A 26,528-nucleotide genomic window follows, 5' to 3' on the forward strand; every position below is an offset into this window, starting at 1 on the left:
GCACATTTTGTTCAAAGACAGTCAGCAGATACAGCAGATTGAGCAGCACAAGCACAACACGGTAGTTCGCGACGATCGTAACAACTGTACTGTTGTCCTATTGTATGCGCGCGTGCGAGGCAGAGTGTGACGTCAGCGTTTCCACTGAAAACGCCAGCTTACTGTTACACGGCAACGGTGTCGGGAGAGTTTCAGAAAAATCGCACTCTGGAGGCCGTTTCAAAAGTTTGCGTTTTAGGTTGACTGAAACGCCGTTTCCGTGTAAACGCGAGGCTGAAATGCAACAAAACTTTTGTGTTTCATCCAAAACCGTTGTCATGCAAACGGTCCCTTGTGTTTTGTAATATTTTTTTTCCGTATACTGCCAAGTTTAAAGATTACTTCTTGACCAGAAAAAATATAAATATTCAAAAAACATCTTTGAGCTCTCAGTTGTGCAATTTCATCAAACAAGAAATGAAAAAAAAAAAGAGTTCAAAGATGTTAGATTAACAGCTTTGGCAGGAAGTCAACCAGGTGAATCCAGACTAAACTGAATCAAACAGAGTCACAGCAAACGGCTCCAGAAACGGCCTCTCCAGGGGCAACTTGGTAACATGTACATGTGGATTCAGCTTCTATAAATAATAAACAAGAAATGACGCAAAGAGGAATGCCCCGTGGTGGAAATTGTTTGTGGAAACATGGGCAGTCCAGCTAAACACATACTAATCATGAGACCAAACTCTGGAATCAAAAGTGCACAAACATTTGAAAATTTGGCGCCGTTTACAATCTGCTGACTGTCCCAGTGGGTTATTGGCAGCCGTCAGACCTTGAAGGAGAGAGTCCAGTTACCCAGGGAGAAATGACCCCTCCATCTACAGAGCGAAGCAGTCGCACAATCACAGAATATGTGTACGCAACAACATCATGTGAACAATGCCGCCTCTCTTCCTAAAGCCACACACAACGCACACGTGTCCCTCCTCTCCCCCCTGAAAATTCCCTGCTCTTCTTTTCTCAGCCTGAGGCTGTGTGTTTTTCTTTGTACGCCGGAATTCCTGTTTGCATTCACCTTTTTCCCCCCAAACAGGGGAAAGGAAAACAAAAACATAATGAAAGGATTAGAGGGGATTACAGGTTGTCAGAGTTCTGAAAGTCAGAGTGTCTGTGTGTGTGTGATGTACATGTGTTGTCATAGAGGAGTTAAACACGTGTAAGTGCACTGTGTTAGTGTGTGTGAAAAAACAGAATCACAGTTTTTGCGCCTGCTTGTCGTCACCTCATCACAGAGGAATGGACAAAAGCTTCAGTTTTATAGAAAGTAAACAGCTTCAACGAGAGATGATTGCATAAATATGTCGTATGTGAGACTCATGAGGTTCTGGGTGCTGATGCATCAAGTCTTCGGCGGCTGTTGGGGCCTGGTTGTGCACAAATCTGAATAAACTAAAGGCTTACCATAGCTAATATGATCTTAATCATATTAACCTATGCATTGCACCTTTAGCTCTTTAATATTGTGCCTTTATCCACTACTTTAATAACTGATGCAATTCCCACTACTTTATTCAATACCCAATGCTGATACTTTCTCTTTTCTCTTTCTCTTAACTCAACTTGCTATTTAAAAAAGTAAGACCTTGTGATTAAAGTAAGTAAACTTGGTCTTTGCGCAGGAAGTTTGATTATTTATGAAATTAGTTCTCTTTGAGATGTTTGTTAGTAATGTTATTGTACTTAAACAGGTTGCTTTTTTCACTAAAATTGGTGATTTTGTTATTTCACCAAAAGATGATGTAAGCAGTGTCCCTAAATGTAGCTAATAGGTCAAAGTTTAAAAAAATAAAGCATCATGGGTCTGAGAGGCAGAAATGTAATTTCCACATATGTGGATGCTGGGTTTAAGAGGGTAAATTGAAACGTTACACTTCAAAGGCAACTCACATGACAAATACAGTTCATTTAACAGCTTGAATGATCATTACCATTAGTGGCCTATAAAATAAACAACCAAAAAAACAACAACAATGAAAAAATATCAGAAAGACACACAAAAAACCCCCATAAATATCAATTAAAATATAAAAATATAAAACAAATAATGATGACTTTTAATGTGAAATTTTTTTTTAAAAAAGTCAAAACTAATATAGAAGAGAAATAACACACCCGCTCCAGGGTTGAAAAACATAGACTGTAAAAATACGCCCACTCTCCTCTGCCTCTGAGCCAAGCTCTCAGGAGTCACCGCACTTTTGGTCACACGACAAAAATGAACTAGTTCAATATTATGCTGCCAGAGGGGCAACGGCACAAAATCTTAGACTAAGCTACCCTATAAAATTCTTAATATTAATACTGTATTAGAGTAATCAACCCTCAAATGAGTAAGGTGAGTAGTGGATACATGGATACCACAGAATCAATACGCCAACCACTTCCTTTACCACGTCTAATAACATGAATGACCTGCACAGGAATGAGGCTAAAGCAGCACAGTGACTTGTCACAGCTGCTTGAGTAAAGCTTGATGATGACAACCAGATGAGTCTTTGGAGATGTTTAAAAACGTAACTTTTGTGCATCTGTCATTAGCTTTAGCTAACGATGGGATGAGCCAGTCTGATCCTGGTATCTGGTGCTGGTCTGATACAGACATAAAAAGTTGGATCGGATATTGGTGACAAAGAGAAAACCCATAGGACGGGACAGATCTAATCAACTCAGCTCTATGTTTTTCTACGACATCAGGCCAGTAGGTATGCACGTTTTTGCAAGGTAGGGGTAAAATATCATGAAAAAGGATACCCATTTGGGCCAATAGTGATTTTTATTTTTTATTTTTTATAACTGACAGCGTATGCTTTCTATGTTCCAACCTTATTTGAACCTTTTATTTTAAAACCACTGAACAATACCTGTTAAACAATAAAATCTTCATGTTTTAACTTAAACAACCATTTAAGTGTCCTGAGTTTTAGGTCTCAGAGCAAAAAGCAACAATAGCTGTCAGACCTTCCCGTAGGTATTTAGGATCAGTTTCATATGTAAGGATGGGCCAATCACCAATCCCCCAAAATTAAGGAAATCGGCCAACCCATCGATCAGTGCATGTCTAAGGATAACTACAGAAACTCAGCTGCTCAATGGATTTCACACTTGTTTCACCAACAACTCTGACAGCAACTCGCAATTTGTGCAAGTTTAATTCCTCACTTATTCTCTGCTGAGGTTTACAGGTAAACTGGGATTCCTGTTAGTATTAGAGATTTACCAGCCACACATTTACACATTTAGAAAACAGAAGAAAAACAATACAGTCAGTCTAACTAAAGTTTTGTTCCATTTTGGTTTTCAAAGTTAGAAAAGCCTGAAGTTTTCCAAAACATAATTCTGTCGTTAAATCAAAACTTGTATCAGATTGGTATTGGTATCAGCCGATACCAAAGTCCAGGTATAAGTATTGGTATCTGGACTTAAAAAGCTGGATCAGTGCACGCCTAAAGTTAACTGGCAGCTTTTATCTAGAGAGCAGACATAACAGTAAACTCAAAACAAATAACAGCAGCTTAGCATGAAGAGAAACAGCTCCCCTTTTAATGTGTTCACATTATTCAGAAGGGAACAAACACAAAGGCCAAAGAAAAATTCATTACCAAGTAACTTTCCACTTTCCCACGCTAAATTACCCACTATTTTTGGAGACCTGGGAGGAGGAAAAAATGCTTTATACTTTGCACAAAGTTGCAATTTGACAAATCTCATTAGCAAGCATTCTTCAGCTCCAAACTAAATGTTTACTTTTCATGTGCATCTGAGCTCAGAGGGAACGGAAACGCTCAAACACACAAAAACACTCTTCATAAACTCTGTTCACAGGCCTTTCTGTGTGGAATTTTATCAGGTTTATATTTAGGATCCTAAAATGGGCAGAACATGGAGGGAGTCTGAGATACCACAGGTCACCTTTTCTCTCATGGCATACTTCTCTATACAAAGCATCAGAGCAAACAAGCACGGCCACAAACACACACAATCACTGATATCTATGTTAACATCAGTGTGTATTTATAAAAATTAAAACAGCAAGGACAGGAGGGGAACAAATGTTGATCTGTTCCAGGCCTTTAAAGAGCCCGTGCCATCAGGACAAATGGACATGAGCAGAGAGCAGCGTATACAAAAAGCTCTAAGAAAGATAAACAGGAGTGTACAAAGAGAAGACGCCGACAAAGGACAAGGAAAGTAAGGCGAGACAGTCAGACCTGAAAAGAAAGAGGGGGAGAAAGAAAGAGGGAAGAGCTGCTGAGTGAAGAGAAGGAAGAGGAAAGACACGCTCATAACTGAAGTGCAGAATCTGTCACCAGTGAGATTTAATACACCGTTTAATTATCTGAGTGTGCATCTGTGCAAACACCCACATCCTCTGCTGCCAGAGCCAGAGCCAGAGACACACACAGTCTAACACACACACACACACACACACACACTCTCCAAAACCAAAAGACAAAGAGACACATATGGAGTGTAACAGTTTGATGACATGCCAGAACTGCAGAGCATGAAAGTTAAGGTGCTATAAATGTGTCTATGAGCGTGTGTGTGTGTGTGTGTGTGTGTGTGTGTGTGTGTGTGTGTGTGTGTGTGTGTGTGTGTGTGTGTGTGTGTGTGTGTGTGTGTGTGTGTGCGTGTGTGTGCATAAAGATGATTAACGAGCAGAGGAAAGACGTTGTTTGTTTAAGAGTTGTACTGCGGGCAGCATGACCGGGAGTGAGGGATTGTGGGAAAGTTAGATGTAATGTATATTCAGAGCTATCAGGCTGATGTGGGTGATTAAACACAGTGTGCGTGTGAGTTTGTGTGTGTGTGTGTGTGTGTGTGTAACAGAAATAAAAGGCTGAAAACCAGACTTTAAACTGTGTGTCCTGCAGCGTTGACTAAACAGCGGCGGACAGGCTCAAGATTTGTGTCGGTCTGTGTGTGGCATGTGAGCTGGAGGTGACAGATGGCACTTGTCGCAGCTTCAGCGGTCACAAACCGTTTACCCAGGAGGCATTGCTCACAGGGTTTGTTTTGATGAGGAGGAGCACCAAAAGGAGATCATGTTACCACTCACTCAACGCCCTCACATGGCCTGGTCTGGTCTGGTCTGATCTGCCCCCCCACCCCCTGTTTTTTTCCTCCACCATCCAGATTGTCTATCTCAAACATGAAGAACAATAAACACTCCTTGTTTTACTCACAAACAAACCTCCTGAGCATCCACCAGCATAAACACACATATTTCATGACTTCTTCCTGCTCTGCCTCTGGCACACACACACACACACGCATACACACACACAGAGCAGTGGTTGTTTCGTCGCTTCCTGGGCACAGAGAGGGTGCTGACAGAGGTGGAGGTAGTCGTGTGAAGGAGATAGGGAGGGAGTGCATCTACTGGCAACGAAAGGATCCAACACACTGATCAGCGTTCACACTGATAACAAGACAAAAAAGAGTTGAGAAGTTGAGACACATTTAAAAAAAAAAAAAAAAAAAAAAAACGAGGTTACGAGGTGAAGCTGGGAGTGGGATTTTGATAAGCAGCTTCTGTTTTCGCTCACGCAAAGGTTACACTTTCAAAAAGACCGTCACACACTCAGGAGCTGAGAAGACGGGGAGGTATTTTAAGTGTGAGATAAGTGAAGCTGTAAAGACAGTGTGACTTTCATCAACAAAGACAAACAGTCACAAGCAGAGCGCTCTGAAGTCATGATGGTGACACCACAGGGAATAATGAACATGCGATGAACATAAGATCAAAGGACAGTGTTGTCTCTAATGTCCAGGTTCTTATTTGTGATTCCACATTCATGTCCAGCTATTATTAAACTGCAAGTGAGAACAGAGTATAAAAAAATCAGATATTACCGATTTGAAATAGTTCTTGAGCAGCACTTTAACCAGGGGCGGCTGCTGGTCAGTCAAGAAGGGGAAGCTCATTTCTTTCCGGCCTACATCTTAAATTTGTTTATTTATTTAAATGTAAATTCTACCCTCCGTTCCTCTTCAAGAAAATGATCTGTGACCCTTTCGTACCAACCAGGTGTTTTTTCCAGGGATTTTACCAGTGTTCTCTCAACGCTCGTCATTTTTAACAAAGGTAAACTCACTGGGGAGCCATAAAGCCTCAAGATCAGTCCAGAACAACTGAGAAGATGCTCCAGTGGAGGGTTATACTTCAAGATCGCTCATTTTACTGTCAATTAAAAAGTGATTCGGCCTCAGACAGATCATCCAATCATCATGCAGAAGCCCAGCGTCCAGGCCAGCCCACTGCCTCATAGACCCCCAGAGACGCTGAGCGTCCGATGGGCGGGACAAAGCCCAGCGTTTATCCAATGACCGTCCAGTTTCCACAGTGGAACAACCCACTCTACTCTTCCCCGTTGAAGTCAGAAGATGCTAAGTGTCCGCCTACGTTAAAGCGCTGAGATGCTGCGTGGATGAATGAGAAGGAGGTGGAGCCAGTTACCTGTGATAGGTAGCTGATTCTGGACAAAAGATGAAGGAATTCTAGCACATATTTTGTCAATGAAATGTACACACAGCCGTACATATCAACACTTTTTTTGGGGACATTTTAGGGGAAGCTGAGCTTCCCTTGCAGTCTTAGAGCAATCGCCACTGACTTAAATACAATCTACGACTTTTTCACCCGTTTAAAAGCAGCATATATCCCTGAGTCAGGAAAATACCGTCATGCACTCATTGACAGTTCAAGCTTTCCTGTCGTTAACATGTTAGGACGACAACTTCTTCACTTCTTCAAAAACCTCTCTAACAGCAAAAACAACTTTTCTGGAGCTGGTGCAGAATCAAACTCTTGCTCAAGGACGAATCACATCCATGGCTGTTTGCCACGACAGTGTACTAAAAGCCAAAGTTTTCATGACGATGGAGTCCAAGTTTTTCAAGTGGCTGCTTTATGGAAAGTCTTTGTCAGCACTTTTGACAAAGACCCTCTTTTCATATCACAAAACACTAAAACGACTGCACTGATAGTAAAATAACGTTAATCTCAGTGTAGACTTCTTGTTTGTAGGTGAAAGATTTTTTGGAAACTTGTGATTCTGCAAATTTTCCACTCACTCTCAGCGTCAGTGAGTTTCGCCTCTGGTAGACAGCACCTTTCAGCAACGATGGAAATCCTGCAAATCCTGCCTCATCACAGCTCATTCAACTGCAGGAAGGGTTTCTTCTCTGCCAGAAGTTATTTGTAAAGAAAAGGGGTTAAAAGTTTCTTCCAAGGCGTGTAGGTGCAATCACGTCCAGAACTTAAGATAACAAAAGTTAAGCAACAACCAAACATGATGACAGCTATTGCTTTCTGCCAAATATCTACAAGCTGTTTTTGGACACAGCAAATTATTCAGCTGTGCCAGAAACTTGAGTGTGACAAGCCAGAGGCCTTTAACAACTCATGTCAGTAAAATCAACGCACTGAAAGAAGTCCTGAACGTGTCTCCTGACTGTGACTGTTGACACTGTGACAAATCTGTAAGATCAAAGAGGATTGTTTCAAAATAAGTCTCTGAGAGAAGAAAACTTTAGGTTCATGGTTGAGAGGAGCAATAGAGATGGACTTTATAACACACTTAGAGGCAGAATCAAAAAGGGCTGACATGACGTGAGGACTATTCAGAATCTGTAGTGTTTGTCGCAGATAAAGACTCCATTTCCCATGAGCACTATAACCCAATATAGTGAAGATTTGACTCTTTCCATGACATGCATTTGTTTTGGAAGCTTCATTCTGCTCTTCTTCTCTCTTTGTAATTTTTCTTTTCATCAGTTCAGTTCCAGTTTGCACCACTACCACTAAATTAAAGAAATCATCTTCAGAAAGAGGACAGCTCCTGCTAAACTTTGACCAGCGTAGTGTCGACATCAGGACTTTTGGTCTATGTGCCGGAAATGGGTTTGTGTTCTACCTGACCACAACATACTGAGAAAAAGCATTTAGATATAACTGGTTGCGTAACTAATACCCTTATTTTAAATGAATTTTGGATTATGAACAAATATATAGAAGATAAACTACTACGACAAACTATTTCAATATCACTTATAAACTCCTCACAGAGCCTGAACACAGTTTGGGCTTGATTGAAAAGTAAATGGAGACGAACTTTAAAAGTTCCAAACAGAGGATTCTATCAGGTTCATTTCACACATCAGTTTAGTGTGCCAAAGAAAAGAGTGACAGTGTTAGGTCGTGTCCCATATCACGTACATCTACACTTAGACATACTATTTAAAGTGCATAAGAGAGTTCAAACTGAGAGTATGGAAAAACACAGTTGATTTCTCAGCTGGCGCACTCAAAACGGTCAAAAAGTGCAGATGGCCTAACGGTCTAGGTCGAGCTCCACATGTGGTTCGCCCTCACGTGAGTGGTCTGGGTTCAAGTCTGACCTTAGGCCTCTTTCCCGCATGTCGCTCTCCGCTCTCGCCCTGTTTCCTACTCTATCCACCGTTCTCTCCTCTCAGATTAAAGACATAAGAAGCACAAAAAATACATCAAAAAATCTAGAAAAGCACTCAAAGAGCACAGACCACCACCAAGCATATTGTGATTGTCACCAACACTTTAGTCCTACTTTAATGTTATACTCCCTTTCAGCAGACTGTCTGCTACAATTTGGTGTTAGTTGCAGGTTTGTACGATAATTTGTTACCTGACAGTTTTGAAAATGATGATGACCCAGTACATATTTCATATTCTGGATCCTAGTATCCAGAATATTGCCAGGATCTGGATCGTACTTTTACATCTGTCAGAAATTATGGTGACCTTGTCTTGTATTGTTTTGCAAAGCAATCCGACCGTTTATCCTGGAGTTATATACACATATGGTGAAAACGGCCCTATCTCACAATGATAAAGAATCCTTTAGAAATATAAATAAAGTCAAGTGAGGGACACAGGACCCTTCTCACAGTCAGTGGTTGCCACATTGTCTATGCAGAGGATCAAACAGTGGCTGATGGTTGCAATTAATAATTGTCACTTTCAGTAAGAGGGAAGCCACAGTGTTTGGTTTGAGGTGATGCTACCCTGTATGATTTAATGCAGGGTTGAAGTAAGCACAAAGTGTGCACAGTGCCTGAAAGTGTCTTTACAGTAGTGTCTAATTTGTGACACAACCAACAACACTGTCATGTTTGTTCTTCTTGAAGCAGGCTGATAAGAACAAGCAGTGGAAGCACTGTAACGCCCACGCTCCAAGGATGTCTTTGAGGAAATTAAATTATCTTTGGATCAACATTTTGCGTCAGCTTGCTTATTTCTTTATGCGCTAACCAGGCTGAGAGTAAGGGATCTTGCTGAAGGTGTTGCTCACCTTGTCATGGTTCTAACTGTCATAAAAACTCACCCACTGTAAAACCAGCAGCCAAATGTTTAGCACCCAAACCAGACTATATTGATTCAGCCCTTTTCAAACTGTTTACTGAAACCAAACATCTGATGCTAACCAAATTTTCCAAACTGCATTAGAAATGATCCTCTCACAGTGCTTACTGTATCAGCTTTCACCCTCTCGCTCTAATTACATAGGCCATTCTTCAGCAAGCACCTTTATAACCCTGACATTAAACGTCCACCCTGTCCAACTCAATTTACACAGCGTCTAAGTGGCCTCGCACGCTGTCTGGCTCCTGACCATCAGTTCCCAACGTCTGTGAGCTTCCAGACACAACTTATACGCAAGTAAGCACAACATTTTTCTTTTACCAGTAGCTGACATAATTATGGGAGAGCAAACTAATTATAGGTGAGAAGTTCTTCAATTACATTTTAGAGTATGACAAACACTAAAATCCTTTCACACAGGATGCCAATTGGATGTAATGTGAACCACACAGAGGATTTAATGTGATGTGGATTATGATACAGACTAATAAAATCCCCCTAAAAGCTTCAAACAGCCACCATCTGCATCCAGAGTTACACGAAGCAAGAAGCAAATATAAAAGTACACACCTCTCCCTCAGGTTTAACACTCTCTCTGGGCCCACAAATGCTTCCCTCACACACAAATCCAAAAACAAACACACACATGCACATAAACGTAGTTCCTACACTTCAAATTTATGAGGCCTAATCTTCCCAGGCTCAGATATAAACAACCTCTGTAAAAGTGGAAACACTGTGGATGTGTGTGGGGACATGAGACGGACACATGACAGTAATCTAAGCACTTAGGTTAAGCTGTCACACATGAACACATAACTGGGGTAGAAAATCAAATCTGGACATAAAGAATGTTTCAGATCTCACTCTGACCTGCTTTTTACATGCTGCTGGTGTTTAGTTACACATGTGTTACAGGGAGATGCACATGTTGTGTAACAACTCTGTGCTGTTGTAGGAAAGCTTGTACTGTAAGTGAGTGGAAGTGAAAGAAAGGGAAACAGTGATAGTTCAGAGCTCGTCTCTTTTCATCCCTTTCTCCGAAGAGACACCAGAGACTTTAATTACACGCACCTGTGAGCACACAAAGAACCCCACCCACCAATCCCACTCTGGACCACACCTTAGTTCTCACGGTAACCTGCTCAGAGCCCCTTCACACATCCCACTTCCTCCGCTATACGCACACAAACAAACGCAAAAAGTCCCCATACTGTACGAAGCAGGAAGAACAGAGCCTACTCACGTCCAGAGAGTCTTCGTTGACGATGATGAGGGACATGCCGTGTGTCACCAGACGACAGGAGTAACCTGAGAGAAAGGGGGGATGGGTGAGGGATTAGATGTACTCAAACCCAAAACACAGGTGAAAATCTGGTCACATTTGAGAGTGGATTAGCTAAATCCAGATCCATTCTTACACACAGCTACATGACTCCTGTCTCCTCTTTCAACCCCAAACTATCTTCATATCTCTGTCAAAGTCTGTGAGTGAAATTCATCTCCAAACACCTCAGTGTGTGAAAAATGATACATGATATGAATGCTGCAGTCTCAGGAAGACATTCCTGAAAAGTTTGATGTTTCTTTATTTTTGTGTCTCGTTTTTTGTGGAAACTTTCCCCAAACGGCCAAGAAAACCTAAACGCACCAGCGTCATTACCAAGTAATTTAAAGTGCATTCTACCCCGAGCACTCCGCGCACTCACGTGAAACCTGGAGACATGTCTGGCATTTCCTAGACAACATAATGCCTGCTCTTCTTCTGGAGAAAACTCAATAAACTCCACAATACACAGAGTTCCCTGCTCTGCTGAACATGAGGCTTCAGTGACACGGGGGCTTTCCACGCCATCAGCTGCTCCAACTTTCAATCACTTTTTTTGGCAGAGCTGTGACGTAAACGATGAGTTTTCAGACTTTGTCTGTTGAATGCTCTCACCTATGTTGATGGCCGTCTCCTGCTTATCTCCAGTGAGGACCCAGATCTTGATGTCTGCTCTCATAAGAGTGGCGATGGTCTCAGGTACACCAGCCTGGAGTCTGTCTTCGATGGCCGTGGCGCCCAGCAGCAGCAGGTTCTGTCCGTGGATAGTGGATGAATACAGAATCAGAGTAACTTAGAGGTTGGATAATAAATGAGAGGGCACAGAGATGAGAATGACAGGCTAATAACTCTTATCTCCATAGGTTACAAACTCTGCCAAACATCACCAGCCTGGATGTGAGGGCTCTTTATCTCCAGGGAACATCATCCATGTCTAATTTAGGGATAAGAACGATGCCAGAAAGTTTACCAACACAGCTCATTTTGGACCTCTGTACCAGCTCTGTGTGTTTGTGCCAAAGGGTAACACCACCCCCCTTTAATTTGTTCAGCATTTAAATGCATGTGTAGCCTCATTAGACACACTCGGTTGCACACACAAACACTTGCACAGACACACAAGTTAACACTACTGTGGTGTTGACTCCAGTTTTATGGGGCTTTTGGCAGGCTGGTGCAGGTAATTACCCCTGTGGTCTCCCAGTCTGAGCCCCCCCTCCTTCTCCTCCTCCTCCTTTTGCTTCCTCTTTTTTTTTCCTCTTCACTTACTTTTCTCACCTCAACTCACTGCACCGAGTCCTTGGTTTTTCCAACCCATCAGATCGACTCTCCTCTGAGAGTATTCTCTCATCTCAGGAACTGATTTTATTGATTTACCTTTACTCTTGCCAAAAGCTTTTTCAGAAGTTCTCTTTTTAGCATCTTTCACCTACATCCTCCTCAATAAAGACACACCTTGAAGGAGAATCTGACTGAGTGAGTAATAAACTGAAGGAGCCTTTAGAGAGGGGCTGGGCAGAGTCACTCTGCCACCTGCTGGCGAACATATGGTGTGTGTGTTCTCTCTTCTTTAAGGTCTTTGTCTTGATTTTAAGTCTCAAAACCTCATTAACATTTTCTCTCCTGTTTATCTCTTAATTTAGACTTCCAGGCATTCTGGAAGTCCAATCAAAGCCAGTTTAATCAAAAAACATCTTGCCAAAGTTTGGAGAAAACAACGAACACCACAACAGAGGATTGTGATTACCTTTTCCAGTAGTTCGTAGCACTCCTCTAGTTTCTGAGCGCGGTCTTTGAGCACAGTGATGGCCCGATTGTATTCCTTCAGCCATTCCTGGTAGGCATCTTCTTCTAGGTCCACATACGCAAAACACAAAGTCCTCAGACCTAGATGGAAAAGAGAAGTTCTTCATGGTTAACCAGCCTGGTAAAAAATAGATGTGCATTAATACTTTTTAAGGGTACTTTCAACGAGTGAATTCAGGACCAGAAACCATGGAGGAGTATCAGGATAAATGACTGGACACAGAGCTCTGAAGGCTGATTGGACGTAAGACTTTGGCCATGAAAAACAAGTCCTGAGAAATTCCTCATCAGATTTAGTGCCATGTAACCCTATAAAACCCAGCGTAGCACTTAGTTAAGCTTTGATTGGTGGCAGATTTGAAACCAGAGAAGATAGTTACATTTTAACTTCCACCAATGTGGTTGAAATCCAGTTAAAAGTGTAAACAACAAAAACATAACAAGCCAGATCACTATTGCTCACTTCCTGTGGTGAAAACATGTCGTCTCATTTTTTTACATTTACATTTTTGAGGAATACAGCCATGACATTTCTGTATTTAGAAAAATCTGTGTAAAATTGTCATTTTTTATGGTTTACTTCACTTTTTGCAACAAAATCCATACATATTTGTAAAGTTTTGTATATAAGGGTTGTATTAGTGACAATACAGCATGTAAAAGTGTAAAATACACTCTGGCAGACTTGGTGTAGTAAGTCGCAAAGGGTTAAGAGCTGCCTCTCTATTGCTAAATGAGTCTCAGATCTGTACAAGTATTGACTGCATGTTGCTGCTTTGGTTGAAAACTCAATGAGCTCTTTTGAGTTGAAGTGAAGTCATGAGTTCACACAGAATTTCATCTTTTTCATTGTTTTCATTAAATTCCTGTGCCATCAATTTTTAACAGAAGTGTCCTTATTTATTTTTGTCTCCATTAAAAACTGAAGGACAGGCTAAGGATTAGACATGTTTGTTAAGATACGCATGAGAAAAATGTTGACCCACACTGGAAAAAAATAAAGTCTTATCAAGTGTTTTTGTCTTATTTTAATTACAAATTGTCTTGTTATACTTGATATGAGCCACATTAACCTGGTCAGTCCAGAAAAATGTCTTGTTACAAGTTTCAATCAAAGTTTTATTTAAAGATAAAAACAAGGTCTGAATTGCTTGGAACAAGTGAAAAAAATACCAATGGAAAAGGAAAAAGTTTCTTGTATTAGATATTGTTCTAGTTTCAAGCAAATTGCTCTTGTTCCATTGGCACATTTGTTTTTACTTGTTACAAGTAATTCAGACCTCATTTTTGTCTTTAAATAAGTCAAAACGAGACATTTTCTGGACTGGTCAGATGAATGTGGCTCATGTTGATCTTAAAAAACATTTTCTTCTGAAAACAACAAAAACACTTGCTAAGATTTCAGTTTTTACAGTGCAGCTCTCACCCTGCCTTCTTACCCTCTGTGGCGAATTGTTCCAGATGAGCAACGGTTAAATCTTTGTATTGTGATGACTCAATCAGCCGTTCGAAAATGACATTATCCTGCCAAAAGAGAATGAAAAAGAAATCATCATTAATGAAGAATCTGTCAGAGAAAAGTAATTCTGATTTAAAACTTTAATGAGATAAACATACCGCTCCTTTGCAGTACAGGCGCAGCTTCCCACTGGGGGTTCTGACCACCACAGACATACGTTTGCGGTTACTGTGGAGGAAGCAGTGGGCTCAGTTTTAAAACACACTTGTCTTAAATTACAGAGTAATTTACTGACTGAGAAGGACTTTTATGGGAGCATTTACCTGGAAAACTCCAGAACATTCAGTAGCTCATAGCTCATCTCTTTTCCCCTCTGAAACACAACAAAATATCAGCTCATAACTCCCAGAAAAAGGCTCCTACTGCAGAAAAAAAACACACGCAGACACACACTTACGGCTTCTATTATGACTGAGTCTGGTGTTCTTGCGGTGAAGACAAAACCGAGGCCTTTGGCGCCTTTGACCAGGGCTCCTTCATCTGGTGATGACGCCTGGTAGATGATCTGGTTGTCTTCTCTCTCTGGGACGACGGTGTGGCACACCGCCATCATCGTGAGGAACTCGCAGATCTGAGGGGATGTGGGCTAAACACACAAACACAAACATATAGAGGGCATTCAAAGACGCTCTCCTTCAGCTGAATCAAATGTGAAGACTTTCACTGACTCTTACATGGCTTTCTATGTTTTGGATGAGGGTTGGGTCGTCAAACTCTGTGGAGTTGTTGCTGCTGGATGGCAGGTTGCTGCACGGTGAGAAAAAGTCGATTTTGATGCAAAGCAGAAAATGATCAAAGAGAAAAGTTGTTCTTTTTCCAACCAAAGATATATTAATTAATCTATAAACATGCAGCTTCTATAGGAAAAAGGACAGAGGGGTGAGGAAGTCAGAGGTCACATACCTGAAGTCCTCCATTGAACGGTCACAGTCAAGATCAGGGAAGTGGCTGCAGCAATGAATGAGGTTGAATTGCAAAAGGAATCAGTTACTGAGTAGATTAGGTGATTTGATCAGGCATGCAAGAGTTCAATCAACCGATAGTTAACGAGTCATTCTTTACTAATAATTAGTCAGTAATTGGTTTAGTAGAGTAAGATTAGAGGAAACTCAGAGTAAGAGGGTTAAAGTGGGTTTACTCAGGCTGAGTTTCTTTAATGAGCCAAGAAGAAAGAGTGTATTAAAGAAGAAAAGAGCGGGCTTACCCGTATGTAATTCCTGCAATGGTGCACTTCTTAAAGTTCATGACGTTACAGGTCAGAGTCCCCGTCTTGTCAGAAAAGAGATACTTCACCTGAAAAAAGAAACAAACACAAACACTGATGGACTTGTTCTGATTTATTATGCAACAGTAGTTTAGTGCATCCGATGAGGAGGAGGAGGAGGAGGAAGAGACCTGGCCCAGTTCCTCATTGAGATTGGATGTACGAGCCATGGCTGGTGTGTCTGTCTCTGAGTAGTACATCTCCATGTCCTGAAAGAAGAGCATCAGGTCAATGAGCAGATCTGTTGATGTTAAAGTGAGTAGTTTTAAAATCCTACACCAGGATTCTAACACACCCAGTTGATGAAAAGCGCCTGAGTGAACTTGACCACCTCCAGGGTGACCAGCAGGCTGATGGGGATCAGGTTGTTGTACAGGATGATGAACGTCAGCAGGTTGTATGCAAAGTTAGTAGAAATGTCACCTGCACAAACACAGCAGTCGTATAGTTACCATCTCGTCGTTCAGTCACAATCTTCATTTCACTTTCATTCTGTGTGTGTTGTTTTTGTGTCCTCACCTGCCCGGGACAGGTACCAGCACGCGTCTTCAGTGTGCTCTCTGTTCCAGATGGCAGCACCCACAGAGCTGACCAGAGCCATGACCAGCAGGATGCCGAACAAGACCAGGATCTGCATGTTGGTGACCCGCTCTACATTTGAGCGTTTCAGGGGGGCCTTGGTGGAGTTCTGGGGAGAGGACAGGTGCACGGGTAGAGTAAAAAGAGACACAGTTTACAGGGGTTTCTCTGGAGAGGAGAAAGTCCCTTGTAGCACTCTTCAAACACTTCTTTAATTTGTCATGCTTGATTGTGAAAATGAAACTCTCATTAAAATGTTTTGATCTGTTTTGGCAGGAGAATATGTCAGCAGTCCAAGCGCAGGGATGGAGCATTTAAAGTGCCTCCTGACTTGGATTGTTTGAGTTTATTAAAATCTCTGATTAACACCAGTGAGGTTTATTAGAGGGTAATTAAACTCTAATTGTAATTTTTCTAATCAAATTTAACTCCAAATGCCTTTCAAACCAGGATTTTTCAGTCATTATTTCCAGTTTGCTGAATTCTTTCCGTTGCTAGGCGCTACCCAAGTAGCTGCCTGTTGCAGCAGCTCTCTCGTCTTTTTCCGTTTCTTGTAATTTTTTTCGTCTCTTTTTCGTAATCTCTGTATTTGGAGTGGATCATCACTTTGTACGGTTCATTGTCGGTCACGGACACCATACTTTTTGTGGCTTTGGCAATATTTTTGACTACTTTTTCTCCTGTGTTTGTCTGGAGATCCTACATGTAACCATGGCTGTATTGTTTACATGCGAACTCAGCTGTTAGCAGCCTGTAGCATGCCAATGCTAACTAGTGTAGGGCTTGATGATTTCCCTCGAGCTGAGGAGGAGGAGGTGAGGACGACGTGCCGGTTCTCGGGTGTGAGCTGGGGGATGACAACGTGGACCTGTCCTTCCATCCATCGTTGTTGGGAACGTGGGATCCAGCTCCGGGGGATGGACGAGCTAGCCGTGCTAACCCAGCGGCATCGTGCTGTTCACGGACGTGGCTGACGGAGCTGACATCGGACGCCGGCAACACATCGGAGGAGCTTCGCCTGCTGTGAGCAGACAGGATCCAGGAGACAGAGACTGAACAGACTGCTGGGGAGGCTCAGTCCTGGACCCTGTGGAGGTGGAGACTGGCTGGGCTGGAGAGTGGTGGACGAGTGGTGGACGGGAAGTCGTCATCTAATTTCTTATGGACCTTTTTGCACTTTCTATACTCTTTCTTACTTTTGTTTTCTTAAATGCTGCGGTGACTCCTGAATTTCCCCTCAGGGATAAATAAAGTATTTTCTATTCTATTCTATTCTATTCTATTCAGAGCAGACATCAGGTCTACCTGCATGAGTTTGGAGTCATGGCCAGTGTAGACAACAATTCCTGCAACCCACTGCGTGTTTCTGAGCTGGGCACCACGCAGCAACACCTGGTCAGGACCCAGAGGAGCAGGACTAGAGAAATAAAAAAAAAAAAAGAGCCAATAAGAAACAAAATATAATTCATACTACAGAAGAAAATTTCACAGTGCCATAGAAATTTTCTTTATTTAACCTTCTTCTCACAATTACAAACGCTTTCATATTGATATATTAAATAAGAAATAACACTTTTCTCTTTCACTAGAAATCTGTCTTTGTGTCTTACTTTTGGTTCTCCAGCCGCAGTAAGCCAGTAAAATCATACAGGTGTCTGTTGGGACCTTCACACTCCAAACGGCCGTTAAGCGCCATCAAATCCTCCAGAGTCTGAGCCGTTGCTGTGAGTGGGAGACCCTGTTTAAAAAACATGAAAGGTAAATTAAGAGAATACCTTTAATAAGGCACTGATGAAGCACAGGAAGAGCCACAACAAACACAACCGAGACTCTATCTGTGAATGTGAGGATTGTGGTGAGAAAGGTTTTAATTTTGAAAAATGGCGTTTTCAACACAACATTAACCCGAAACAATTGTTTCCCAAGTGTATCTCTGTCATTTTCTACTTACAATGAAAAATCTCAATGTTACTAATGCAACTTTTTCCACTTGTATGCTCGTAGACAACTTAAAAAAAGATTTTGGTTTATAAAACCATCCTGTCACATGACATCATCTGTTTCCTGCTCCTTCCGATGAAAGACATGGTGGATGCAAATCGTTCAGGAAAGAGTCAATTTTTATAAATTTCTCATGATTTTCCCCCCCAAACATATTTATAATTATTTAATCGTTCAAGTCTCTAGAGCAGCCCCCTGGGAGCACTCAGAAAATTGGAGGGAGGGGAAAAATAGAATCTATCTGACAACTCCAACTTCGGCATTACAATGTCACGATCTGTGTAGACCTGGCGCTTTGCGCTTATTATTAAGCTATCCAAAAAACTAGACTGAACTTTGAGGCTCTTTCCCTGTTTAACTACTGACTACATGTAAGAAAGGAGTATCTCACCTTGGCTGACAGAGCCCTGAAACCTACTTGTGTGAGTTTTGCTTTTGTTTGTTAATAATTTCCTTTTCTCAACAAATATAATAATTTTTAAAAAGTGAAAAAAAAAATAGAAAAAACATTTCTAAAGTTGACATTTCTTTACATAATCTGAAGCATTTTCTGGTGGTTTTCAAAGGGCGGCCCCTGCCAGAAGCAAACACTGTTTGAGGTACCTTGGCATTGTAAAGTTTGGGTACCCCTGCTCTGGAGTAACCCTCAACCAAAAAATTGTACTTGGGATAATTTTTTTTTTCATGTGTTTTTTTCTATGAGTGGCAACAAAAGTTGGTGGTAGGCACATAGCTTGTCAAAAACTAAAGGAAAACACTGCCTGCAGGATTGCTCATAATTCACTTATTAGGTGCAATTTTCTTGACAAACAAGTACTTGCCATAGCCAATGCCCACACCCCATCCCCACACACATCACCTTTTTTAATTTATTATGAATATGTTATTATTTTTTTATCCCTTTATAATTATTATTTCGATATGATTATAAGGTGACCTAGTGACAAGCTGTGTGACCACCAGCAATAATTGTTGCTAATCATAAAAATCTTGTTTTCCTCAAAACAAAGTACAAAATGGAAAAAATAAGTGTATAATATGATTCAGAGGGACTCCACAAATACAACTTAATGCCTTACAACTCTCAAAAGAATTGAGCATAAATGGGTTAAACATGAATAACTTTCCTCTCTTCATGTTCGCACCAGATTCTAAAGAGGGTTTTACCACCTTCTTCCAAATGACCTCCAAAAGTTACAATATGTCCTAACTCAGCCGCCTGGTTTCTCAGCAACTTCTGCTCCAGAGCTTCAAAGTACTCTGTGTTTCTTACCTGTCTGATCTTCAGGTTTGTTTCTCCATCCAGGTTGGAGGTCTCGATGTAACACATGGCCTGTGGCTCGCTGTAGAGAGGAAGCAGAGATGTATACAAAACACATAAACTCTTTATTCATCAACTAGTGAGTAAAAAATAAATAATGCCGACACTAGAGTATCACGTTTCACCCTTAAAACATCTGTTTTATAAATATCAAACTTCAAGCATGATAAAATTTCACACTTTCAACAATTGGACATGTAAGCTAAGCTGGGAATCAATAATAGCATTTCTAAATAAAACAAGTATTCAACAACATCAGAAAGTTATAGTAACATTTAAACACAGTATCACAAAAAAGGATTAAAACATGTGATGAACAAAGAATTATCACAGATGTATATGAAGGTCCACACACAAATACACACATATGCACACTCAAACACATGGAGTCTGACCTGGAGGACACAATAACCATGTCAGCTGGAAGGTGTTGGCCATTGGTCACCTTCACTATGTCTCCTACTGCCACCTTGTGGCCAGGAAGCAGCAGTGCAGCATGAGGGGGAAGAAAAAGGGGGGGTATTAAGATGTAGGGTGAGGGGTAGTGGAAGGGGTGAGGAGAGGACACAACAAGCATGTTAATTGGAGGACAACCAAGAGAGAGTGAATTTGAGATAAAGTGACAGCGCGCACAGCAGTGCAAAGCTTCAACTGTTCTTATCAAGCTGCAGACCAGATAACACGCAGAGATCTCAAGCAGAAGACAAATGAGGAAAAAGAACATAAAGCATGAAAAAGTCTTAATTTGGACGATTTCTCTGGGATATTCTGGAAAGTATGGGGAAAGAGTTGGGCCATAACCCTCTCAAAGTCTGCCTCAAAGAAAGAACCAGGTGACAACATGACAAGGAGAAGTTTCAAAGCATGTGGAGTTGATATTATCAGAAGAAACGGGAAAGCTCAAACACAGCCAGTGTGCATAAAGTGCAGTTAAAACTACTGAATCGTCTTTTCCTGGCTCTCTAAAATCTGGAGCCTTGTTTCCCCAGAGCTACAGAGGAGACAATCTGGACTCCAAGACATTTCATGAGCTGTGATCCAGGGATTGTTTACTGGTGCCTCAACACAACTCTCTTGTGGGATCTTCCTTTGGGGCAAACTGGCTTTCTACCAAAGCGCTACTTCACTGATCTTATAGCTGTAATTAATCACAGGGGGATGTTTTTCCTATTTTAGTCAAATTATGTAACATGAGACAAATCCAAGAGTTCTCAACTTCAAGCTATTTGTCGCCACCTCGTTTTCAGCTTGAGCTGAGCGGCTCAGGAACAATCCCTTCACCTGTCCTGACCCTGAGGGATGACGGAGCGCGGGGGGGGGTTACATTCCTGCTCCGCATTGTTGTCACCCAAATAACTCAAGTGTGATTTGATTTGACCTGCTGAGCCAAGACTGTACACAGCTGGACTCTGGAGTTAATGAGTACGTTTGAGGAGACCTCCTGGTGATGAGAAAAATGATACAGATTTTCTGTCTTGTAGGAACATGCAGTGACCAGGCATTGTACTGCAGTAGACCAAAGTTTGTTACCACCAGAAGACAAAAGTTTTGTGTGAGCAGAGGAAACTTGATTATTTAACTTAAAACGCTGTCTGTGTGGAAAATTGGATGAATTATGCGGACAAAAAAACAAAGCAGGTGTAATCCAGCCAGTAAACATCAATACTAATAGGAAGGGTATCATTTCTCTGTCATGAGTCCAATGCACAGATGGAGTCTGTGCAAACATGCACTGACTGAGTGACTATAGGTAGAATCTGTGAAATTGTGAAAACCACAAAAATCACAGATTAAAAGTTGAGACTGAGACTGAAAACCAGCTCTCTAAAGACAAAAGAAAGATGCAGAGATATTTGATATTTTGATCCAAAACTCTACACCACCAAAGCACACTGAATATGCTGCATGCCTGGCTCCTCTAACTTTTAATGATCTTTTCCTTTTAAAGTCTATCATGTCATTTTATTACCCTCCCTGCTTTGGTTGAAAGAGCCGCCTTATATTTACGTTATTGATTTGGTTTTATTTGCTAATTTACTTAAGAAGAAATGTATCCTTTCAGCTTGCACGTCTGCGCCGCTCCATACAGTATTATATTCCCTCATTGATGTAGTTAAAGACTTTATAACTGAGTTGTATAACAGCAGAAAGAGAGATGACACCCCTGAGCGAGGAGTGGGGTGGAGGCTGTGGTACCTGTTTCCAGATGACGGTCTGCCAGGCTCCGTTCCGCAGCACTGAGAGACAAGGACAACACAGCCATCAGTCAGCCTATAGACAGCGCTCATACAGTATTCATAGCTGCTAACTTTTGTCCGGAGTCGGCACTATAGTGAGTGACGGACAACAGCTATTCAGGACGCCATGAAAGGCAAACAAAGCCCGCGCAAACAGACACGAGCACACTCATGGAAAAGCGCACAGACAGTTGATGATCACATGCAGACGATACCTGTTGTCTTCTTCTTGTTAACGGTGTTGTCTGCTTTGTGTCTTTTCTGAAAGAAAAGCAGAAAGAAACATCATACATTAGCTTCAAGAATCTCTAAATACTTTTTCTCACACTTTAAAAGTTTTAATCTCTTCCTATAGAGCTCACAGTGCTGTGATACTCACATAATCCTCTATGATCTCTTTGATCCCGGCCACAGTGAGGATGAAGATGAGCGGGACCAGTGTGGTGTAGCGACCGGTCGGTGATACATCAGGGATTTGCTGCAGAGAGTCAAGATTGGGGACATTCAGGATTCACTGCAGGTAGCTGAGTGGTTTTAAGAGCCCATAATGGAGCATCAGAGTATAAACAACACTTTTTACTGCATTAAGGCACAAGATATGTGAGAGGAACAGGGGAAAGGGGACGCTTTTTGAAGAAGTCCAATCCCCAATAATTGGATTTTAAATTTAGAACAGTCTGCAATAATGAAAAATCAAAACAACAGGAAACATTTAGTTTTGGAATTGGAGACAAATATAGTGTGAGTCAGCAGAGTTAAGTCATGGGAACTTTTTGGAAAAACTTTTTGAGATCAAACTTGTTCAATAAATATAGTTGCCTTTTTTAATGATGCTCTTGTGTTACCAATTCTTTCCATAAATACCATAAAAATGACATTTTGTTTCTTTAGCTGTCTGTGTTACACTGATGAACACTATCTTATAACTCTGCCTTAGATGCTGCATGACTTTGAACACTCTTAACGCGCTCGTGTCATAGGATCACTGTACCTATCTGCCGGTCATCTTCTCAGTGCTGCAGTGGTGAGTGACATCTGCCTTTACAGACCACATGGCACCAAATATTGACATCGAGACTAAAAATTCACCCTGAAAATAAGATGATCCAACTTTTGGTATTTAGCTCAATTCTAAAAATTTACAATTTCATTTTAAAGAAACTTTTGTCCAAAGTGACGCACAACCAAGCAGCAACTTCTAGTCTAAGAATATGAGACAATGCGGAAGTGCTAAAATCTGCTGTTTCTCAAGTGTTCGCTTGAGGCTGGCTCCGGAAGTACTGGAAGTCACATACACACCAAGCCAAAAAAAAGCTGTGTTCAAAGCAGAAATTAAACTATTTACAGCCTGGTTCCAAAAACGTCTCCTGTCTGAGTCGCTAGTTTTGCTTTCAGCACCCACTGTACTGGAGGTGAGTTTTTTTTCTGACTCGGCCGTTCAGAGGATATTAAGATCCCGAGTTTGCCCAATCAGAGGCACAGCTCAGGGTCACTTGACCGACCAGCACCCTATAGCTGTATGCGAAGCCCTTGCCACTACCAATATGGCTGCTATCGCAGATGTGCTTCATTTCCCGTTTCAGAAACAGACGGGTGACGTCGGGTAGACTGTGTCCATGTTTTACACAGTCCATGTGCATTTCAGCATTAACAATATCTTCCAACATTCAACAACATTATATGATCTGCAGAGTCCCTTAATACTCTTAAGAGATATCTGAGGGCTACACTGTTCAAGGAACATTTGGGCACCTAATCTGACCCTTCTCTTTGTCCTCAGGGGTAGACTGATCAGAAGGTCTAAGACCCAGCTCTTGGTGAACACTTAGCACTGACAATTCTGAAAATTCAACAATATAGAGTTAGGCAATTCATTCCACCATTTGGGTGGAATTAACAGAATAGAAGAGTCTGGCTAGAGATTCAGAGCCATGCTGGGTTGGGGGCACCAGGCGTCTTTCACAGGCAGAGTGTAGTGGGTGAGAAGGAGTGTAGACCTGGCTGCCAGGTGGGCAGGAGTCATTCTTGTCCCAGTTTTGTAAGGTAGGAGAAGGGCTTTGAATTTGATTTGAGCTGCCATTGGGAGCCATTGAAGAGAAACTAACAATGGGGTTCAAGGAAGATGAAGATGAAGTATTTTACTTGTATCAAATCAAAACAAAAAAAGGTCCCTTTATGGGGTTTACATTGTGAAACTTCCTTGATTATCCTTCATCTGTTTCTTGAGGCTTTATCAAACAAATTTCCCAAATTTAACTTTTGCAATAAAGAAAGAAACTTCGAAATGAGACACATTTTTCAAAAACTGAGGCTTGTGGGGTAATTTTCCAATACATTTTTCAGTGAAGATCTGTAATTCAGGAACCACGTATATAACAAACTGAAAACATTTCTGTTCATTCTGTGGTTGTTTTGTATGGACTTTACCTGCATGAGTGCGATGAACAGGAAAAAGGCATTTGCAGCACGCCTGATCTGCTCGTACAGGAACCGAGGTAAAAAGGTGAGGATCCCATACTTGGTGGTACTGCAAAAAAAGCAGAAAGGGGAAATTGAATTAAGTTGCGTTGACATTCAGACGGACAAAGGCTGAGCCAGAAGGTGCATTAGCAAAGGTATCGAGCATAAATTGCGTGCTAATGATTTTTTAACCCGCCTCACTTCAGCAGAATTATCTTAAAGGCTGAACAGCTACAGACTTTATATCACAGGTCAATACTGCAGCACTTAAAAATCTATTAGAAACACTCAATTATCCTCAGAGAGGACAAACAAAGTCATTACCACCTGCACACACATCACACCTATAAACAGAGCAATGATTAAACTCCAGAAATCTAAATTTAGCTCAGCACCCCAGAATAAAGGTGCAAGAATCCTTGGCAGCCCCAACATGTCAGTCACTCAGTTGATCGAACGACTGTATTGATCAGTCTTGTTACAATCGAGAGCTACCGTAAGAGCTTTTACAGAAGCTAAAAATAAAGAAGTCAACCTTCAGGTCAAGCCCTCCCTTGTTTTTTTCTGCATGGCCTGAGTGAAAAGTGAGTGCTTTCTGGAGGCTTTTGTTTAATGGATAGTGTGTGTTTGTGTGAGAGTGCATCAGGTAAGTGCAACACAACTTTCGATCTCAGCCCCGATTTCTTTTCCCTTCTTTCTCACTTTTAGAGACACAAAAGCACAAAAATGTAAACACACGCAACAGAGGCGCAACAGCTGGTAGTCTGTTCCATACACACAGACACACTCACAGACGTACACTTACACTCTTAATGCCCTGACCTTGAGTCACTTGATCCGTCAGGGTTAACTGATACTACACCCATGATCTCACAGATAAAGCCACCCTAATCTAATCAAAGATGAGTGACACCAGACTCTTTACACTCCAACACACACGCATCGGCACAAAACCAGAAAAAGACAGGAAAACATCTGGATGTGTTGGGGTTTTTTTTACACTACGAACGCCCAACTCGCTGGTGTTGTTAACAGCTGTTAGCTGCAGGGTGTAACTCTCATGCTGCTTTCAGCCTTTGTCCTGTTTTTCCCTTTTTTATGGAAAAGGTCAGCGTTCTTCATGCATTATTTAATGGAAGAAAAAAGTCAGCTGTAGTAAGCTGAGCAGAAAAGCACGGTCTGGTAGATCAGTTGAAAAAAATGAGGTGTGTGTAAAAGAAACTTTCATTCAAAGTGAAAATAGCAGAGTAGGTTGAGTTTGTGCGCAGGAGAGCCGTACTAATGCCCAGGTTTTATAAACAACACTGCATACAGTGATGTAAGGAAGTGAAAGACTCATCGAATGGAGAGGAGGTGAGTTGAGAGTGCAGATAAAAGCTACAAGGCTTTAATCTCAGAAAAAATCAATAAGGCTATTGAACCTTTAAAACGTAAACTAAAGAGTTACAGGAACACAGGGACATCAAAGGGCATGCCTCAGGAGCCAAAGTGCTCCGGACTCTCCAATCAGCATGCAGCACGGGCGAAAAACGCCACTTGCTAACCAATCCAATGAAACAGGGAGCAACCACCTCACTGTAATCATATTTGTAGGGCTGTAATGGGCTGTTTGAAAGAGGAATTAAATCTCCTGGAAATAATGGCACTCTAGTGACAAAAAACAAACCTTTAACTCACGGCAACATGACCCTAATGCGGGCGATGGCGCCAGGTTTCGTTTGTGAATAGAAGAGGTAAACAAAAACAAGTGAATTCACATCACATTGATCCAACCTCCAGTTCTGTTCTTTTAACTGCAGCTTTGTATTTTCAATCACAGCAAGGGCTACAAAATACAGTGAGGGCAGCTGGGATAATACTGATAAAAGAGACTTTTTTACAACAACAAGCGTCGTTTGGTTCCATTCATTATCACGCTTGTTGAACCTCCAGAGACCAATCAGACACACCAGCACAAAGCACTAAAATGATGACACATGTGAAGCTCACTTTTTGCCTTCAGACCATTAAGAGTCACAATGATAGTCCAACAAATCAAATCAGGAGACTTTCACTCTCAGTGACCCCTCTCAGATCCTCAAACACAGAACACACCTTTGCCCAGATCAACACGACAGAGGCACTTTCTGTAATTTATGCACACAAGTCAACATGTAGTTACTTTACTTTCATCGGTGACCTTAAATATTCATGCGAACATATTGATTGAGCAACACGGCCATGTTAAGCTGTCAAGCCCAGCACTTTTCCACTCACATCCTAATGTGGACTTCAAGCTGGGGCATGTGTTAGCACAGCAAATAATCACTCAATAGGTGAGTTATTAAACAGCTTCATCAATAAAGTTGTCATTGTAAAACAAAAATAAATACCCTCCTAGTAGGTCGTTGAGATTTACGCTCAAACTGGTTCATGTTTTTTTTTTCTGGGAGAAAAAGAAATCTCAGTGGTCCAAAGTCTATTCGCGCACATGGTATGTCCAGGGGGAAAAAAACACATGTCCTTCAACCTTGTGACAAGTTTGTGGAGCCCCCTTAAGCAAACATCCACAAAGAAGGAATGCTTTTTC

The 26,528-nt window shown here is 41.5% G+C and overlaps 1 protein-coding gene across 7 annotated transcripts in view; it reads right to left on the minus strand.

The window, feature by feature from the left end:
- atp8a2 (ATPase phospholipid transporting 8A2) overlaps positions 1 to 26,528 on the minus strand; it is a 64,453-nt gene that overhangs the window by 28,952 nt on the left and 8,973 nt on the right. For 6 of the 7 annotated variants that reach the window (XM_074693052.1, XM_074693050.1, XM_074693048.1 and 3 more), the window contains 21 exons: positions 23,927 to 24,026; positions 21,879 to 21,977; positions 21,715 to 21,760; positions 21,459 to 21,499; positions 19,658 to 19,731; positions 19,215 to 19,284; positions 17,551 to 17,678; positions 17,246 to 17,357; positions 15,881 to 16,049; positions 15,657 to 15,784; positions 15,493 to 15,570; positions 15,302 to 15,390; positions 15,001 to 15,045; positions 14,772 to 14,844; positions 14,495 to 14,683; positions 14,361 to 14,410; positions 14,196 to 14,265; positions 14,018 to 14,102; positions 12,520 to 12,659; positions 11,388 to 11,526; positions 10,692 to 10,756 (listed from right to left, as the gene is read on the minus strand). In XM_074693052.1, the coding sequence (XP_074549153.1) occupies positions 10,692 to 10,756; positions 11,388 to 11,526; positions 12,520 to 12,659; positions 14,018 to 14,102; positions 14,196 to 14,265; positions 14,361 to 14,410; positions 14,495 to 14,683; positions 14,772 to 14,844; positions 15,001 to 15,045; positions 15,302 to 15,390; positions 15,493 to 15,570; positions 15,657 to 15,784; positions 15,881 to 16,049; positions 17,246 to 17,357; positions 17,551 to 17,678; positions 19,215 to 19,284; positions 19,658 to 19,731; positions 21,459 to 21,499; positions 21,715 to 21,760; positions 21,879 to 21,977; positions 23,927 to 24,026 (1,990 nt within the window). The remainder of the gene's footprint in view (positions 1 to 10,691; positions 10,757 to 11,387; positions 11,527 to 12,519; positions 12,660 to 14,017; positions 14,103 to 14,195; positions 14,266 to 14,360; positions 14,411 to 14,494; positions 14,684 to 14,771; positions 14,845 to 15,000; positions 15,046 to 15,301; positions 15,391 to 15,492; positions 15,571 to 15,656; positions 15,785 to 15,880; positions 16,050 to 17,245; positions 17,358 to 17,550; positions 17,679 to 19,214; positions 19,285 to 19,657; positions 19,732 to 21,458; positions 21,500 to 21,714; positions 21,761 to 21,878; positions 21,978 to 23,926; positions 24,027 to 26,528) is intronic. The other variant, XM_074693049.1, reaches the window with a different exon arrangement.

This window comes from Halichoeres trimaculatus, unplaced genomic scaffold (assembly GCF_033239565.1).
Source record: "Halichoeres trimaculatus isolate MK-OKI-2021-1 unplaced genomic scaffold, fHalTri1.1 fHalTri1_scaffold_18, whole genome shotgun sequence".
Classification (NCBI taxonomy): Eukaryota; Metazoa; Chordata; class Actinopteri; order Labriformes; family Labridae; genus Halichoeres; species Halichoeres trimaculatus.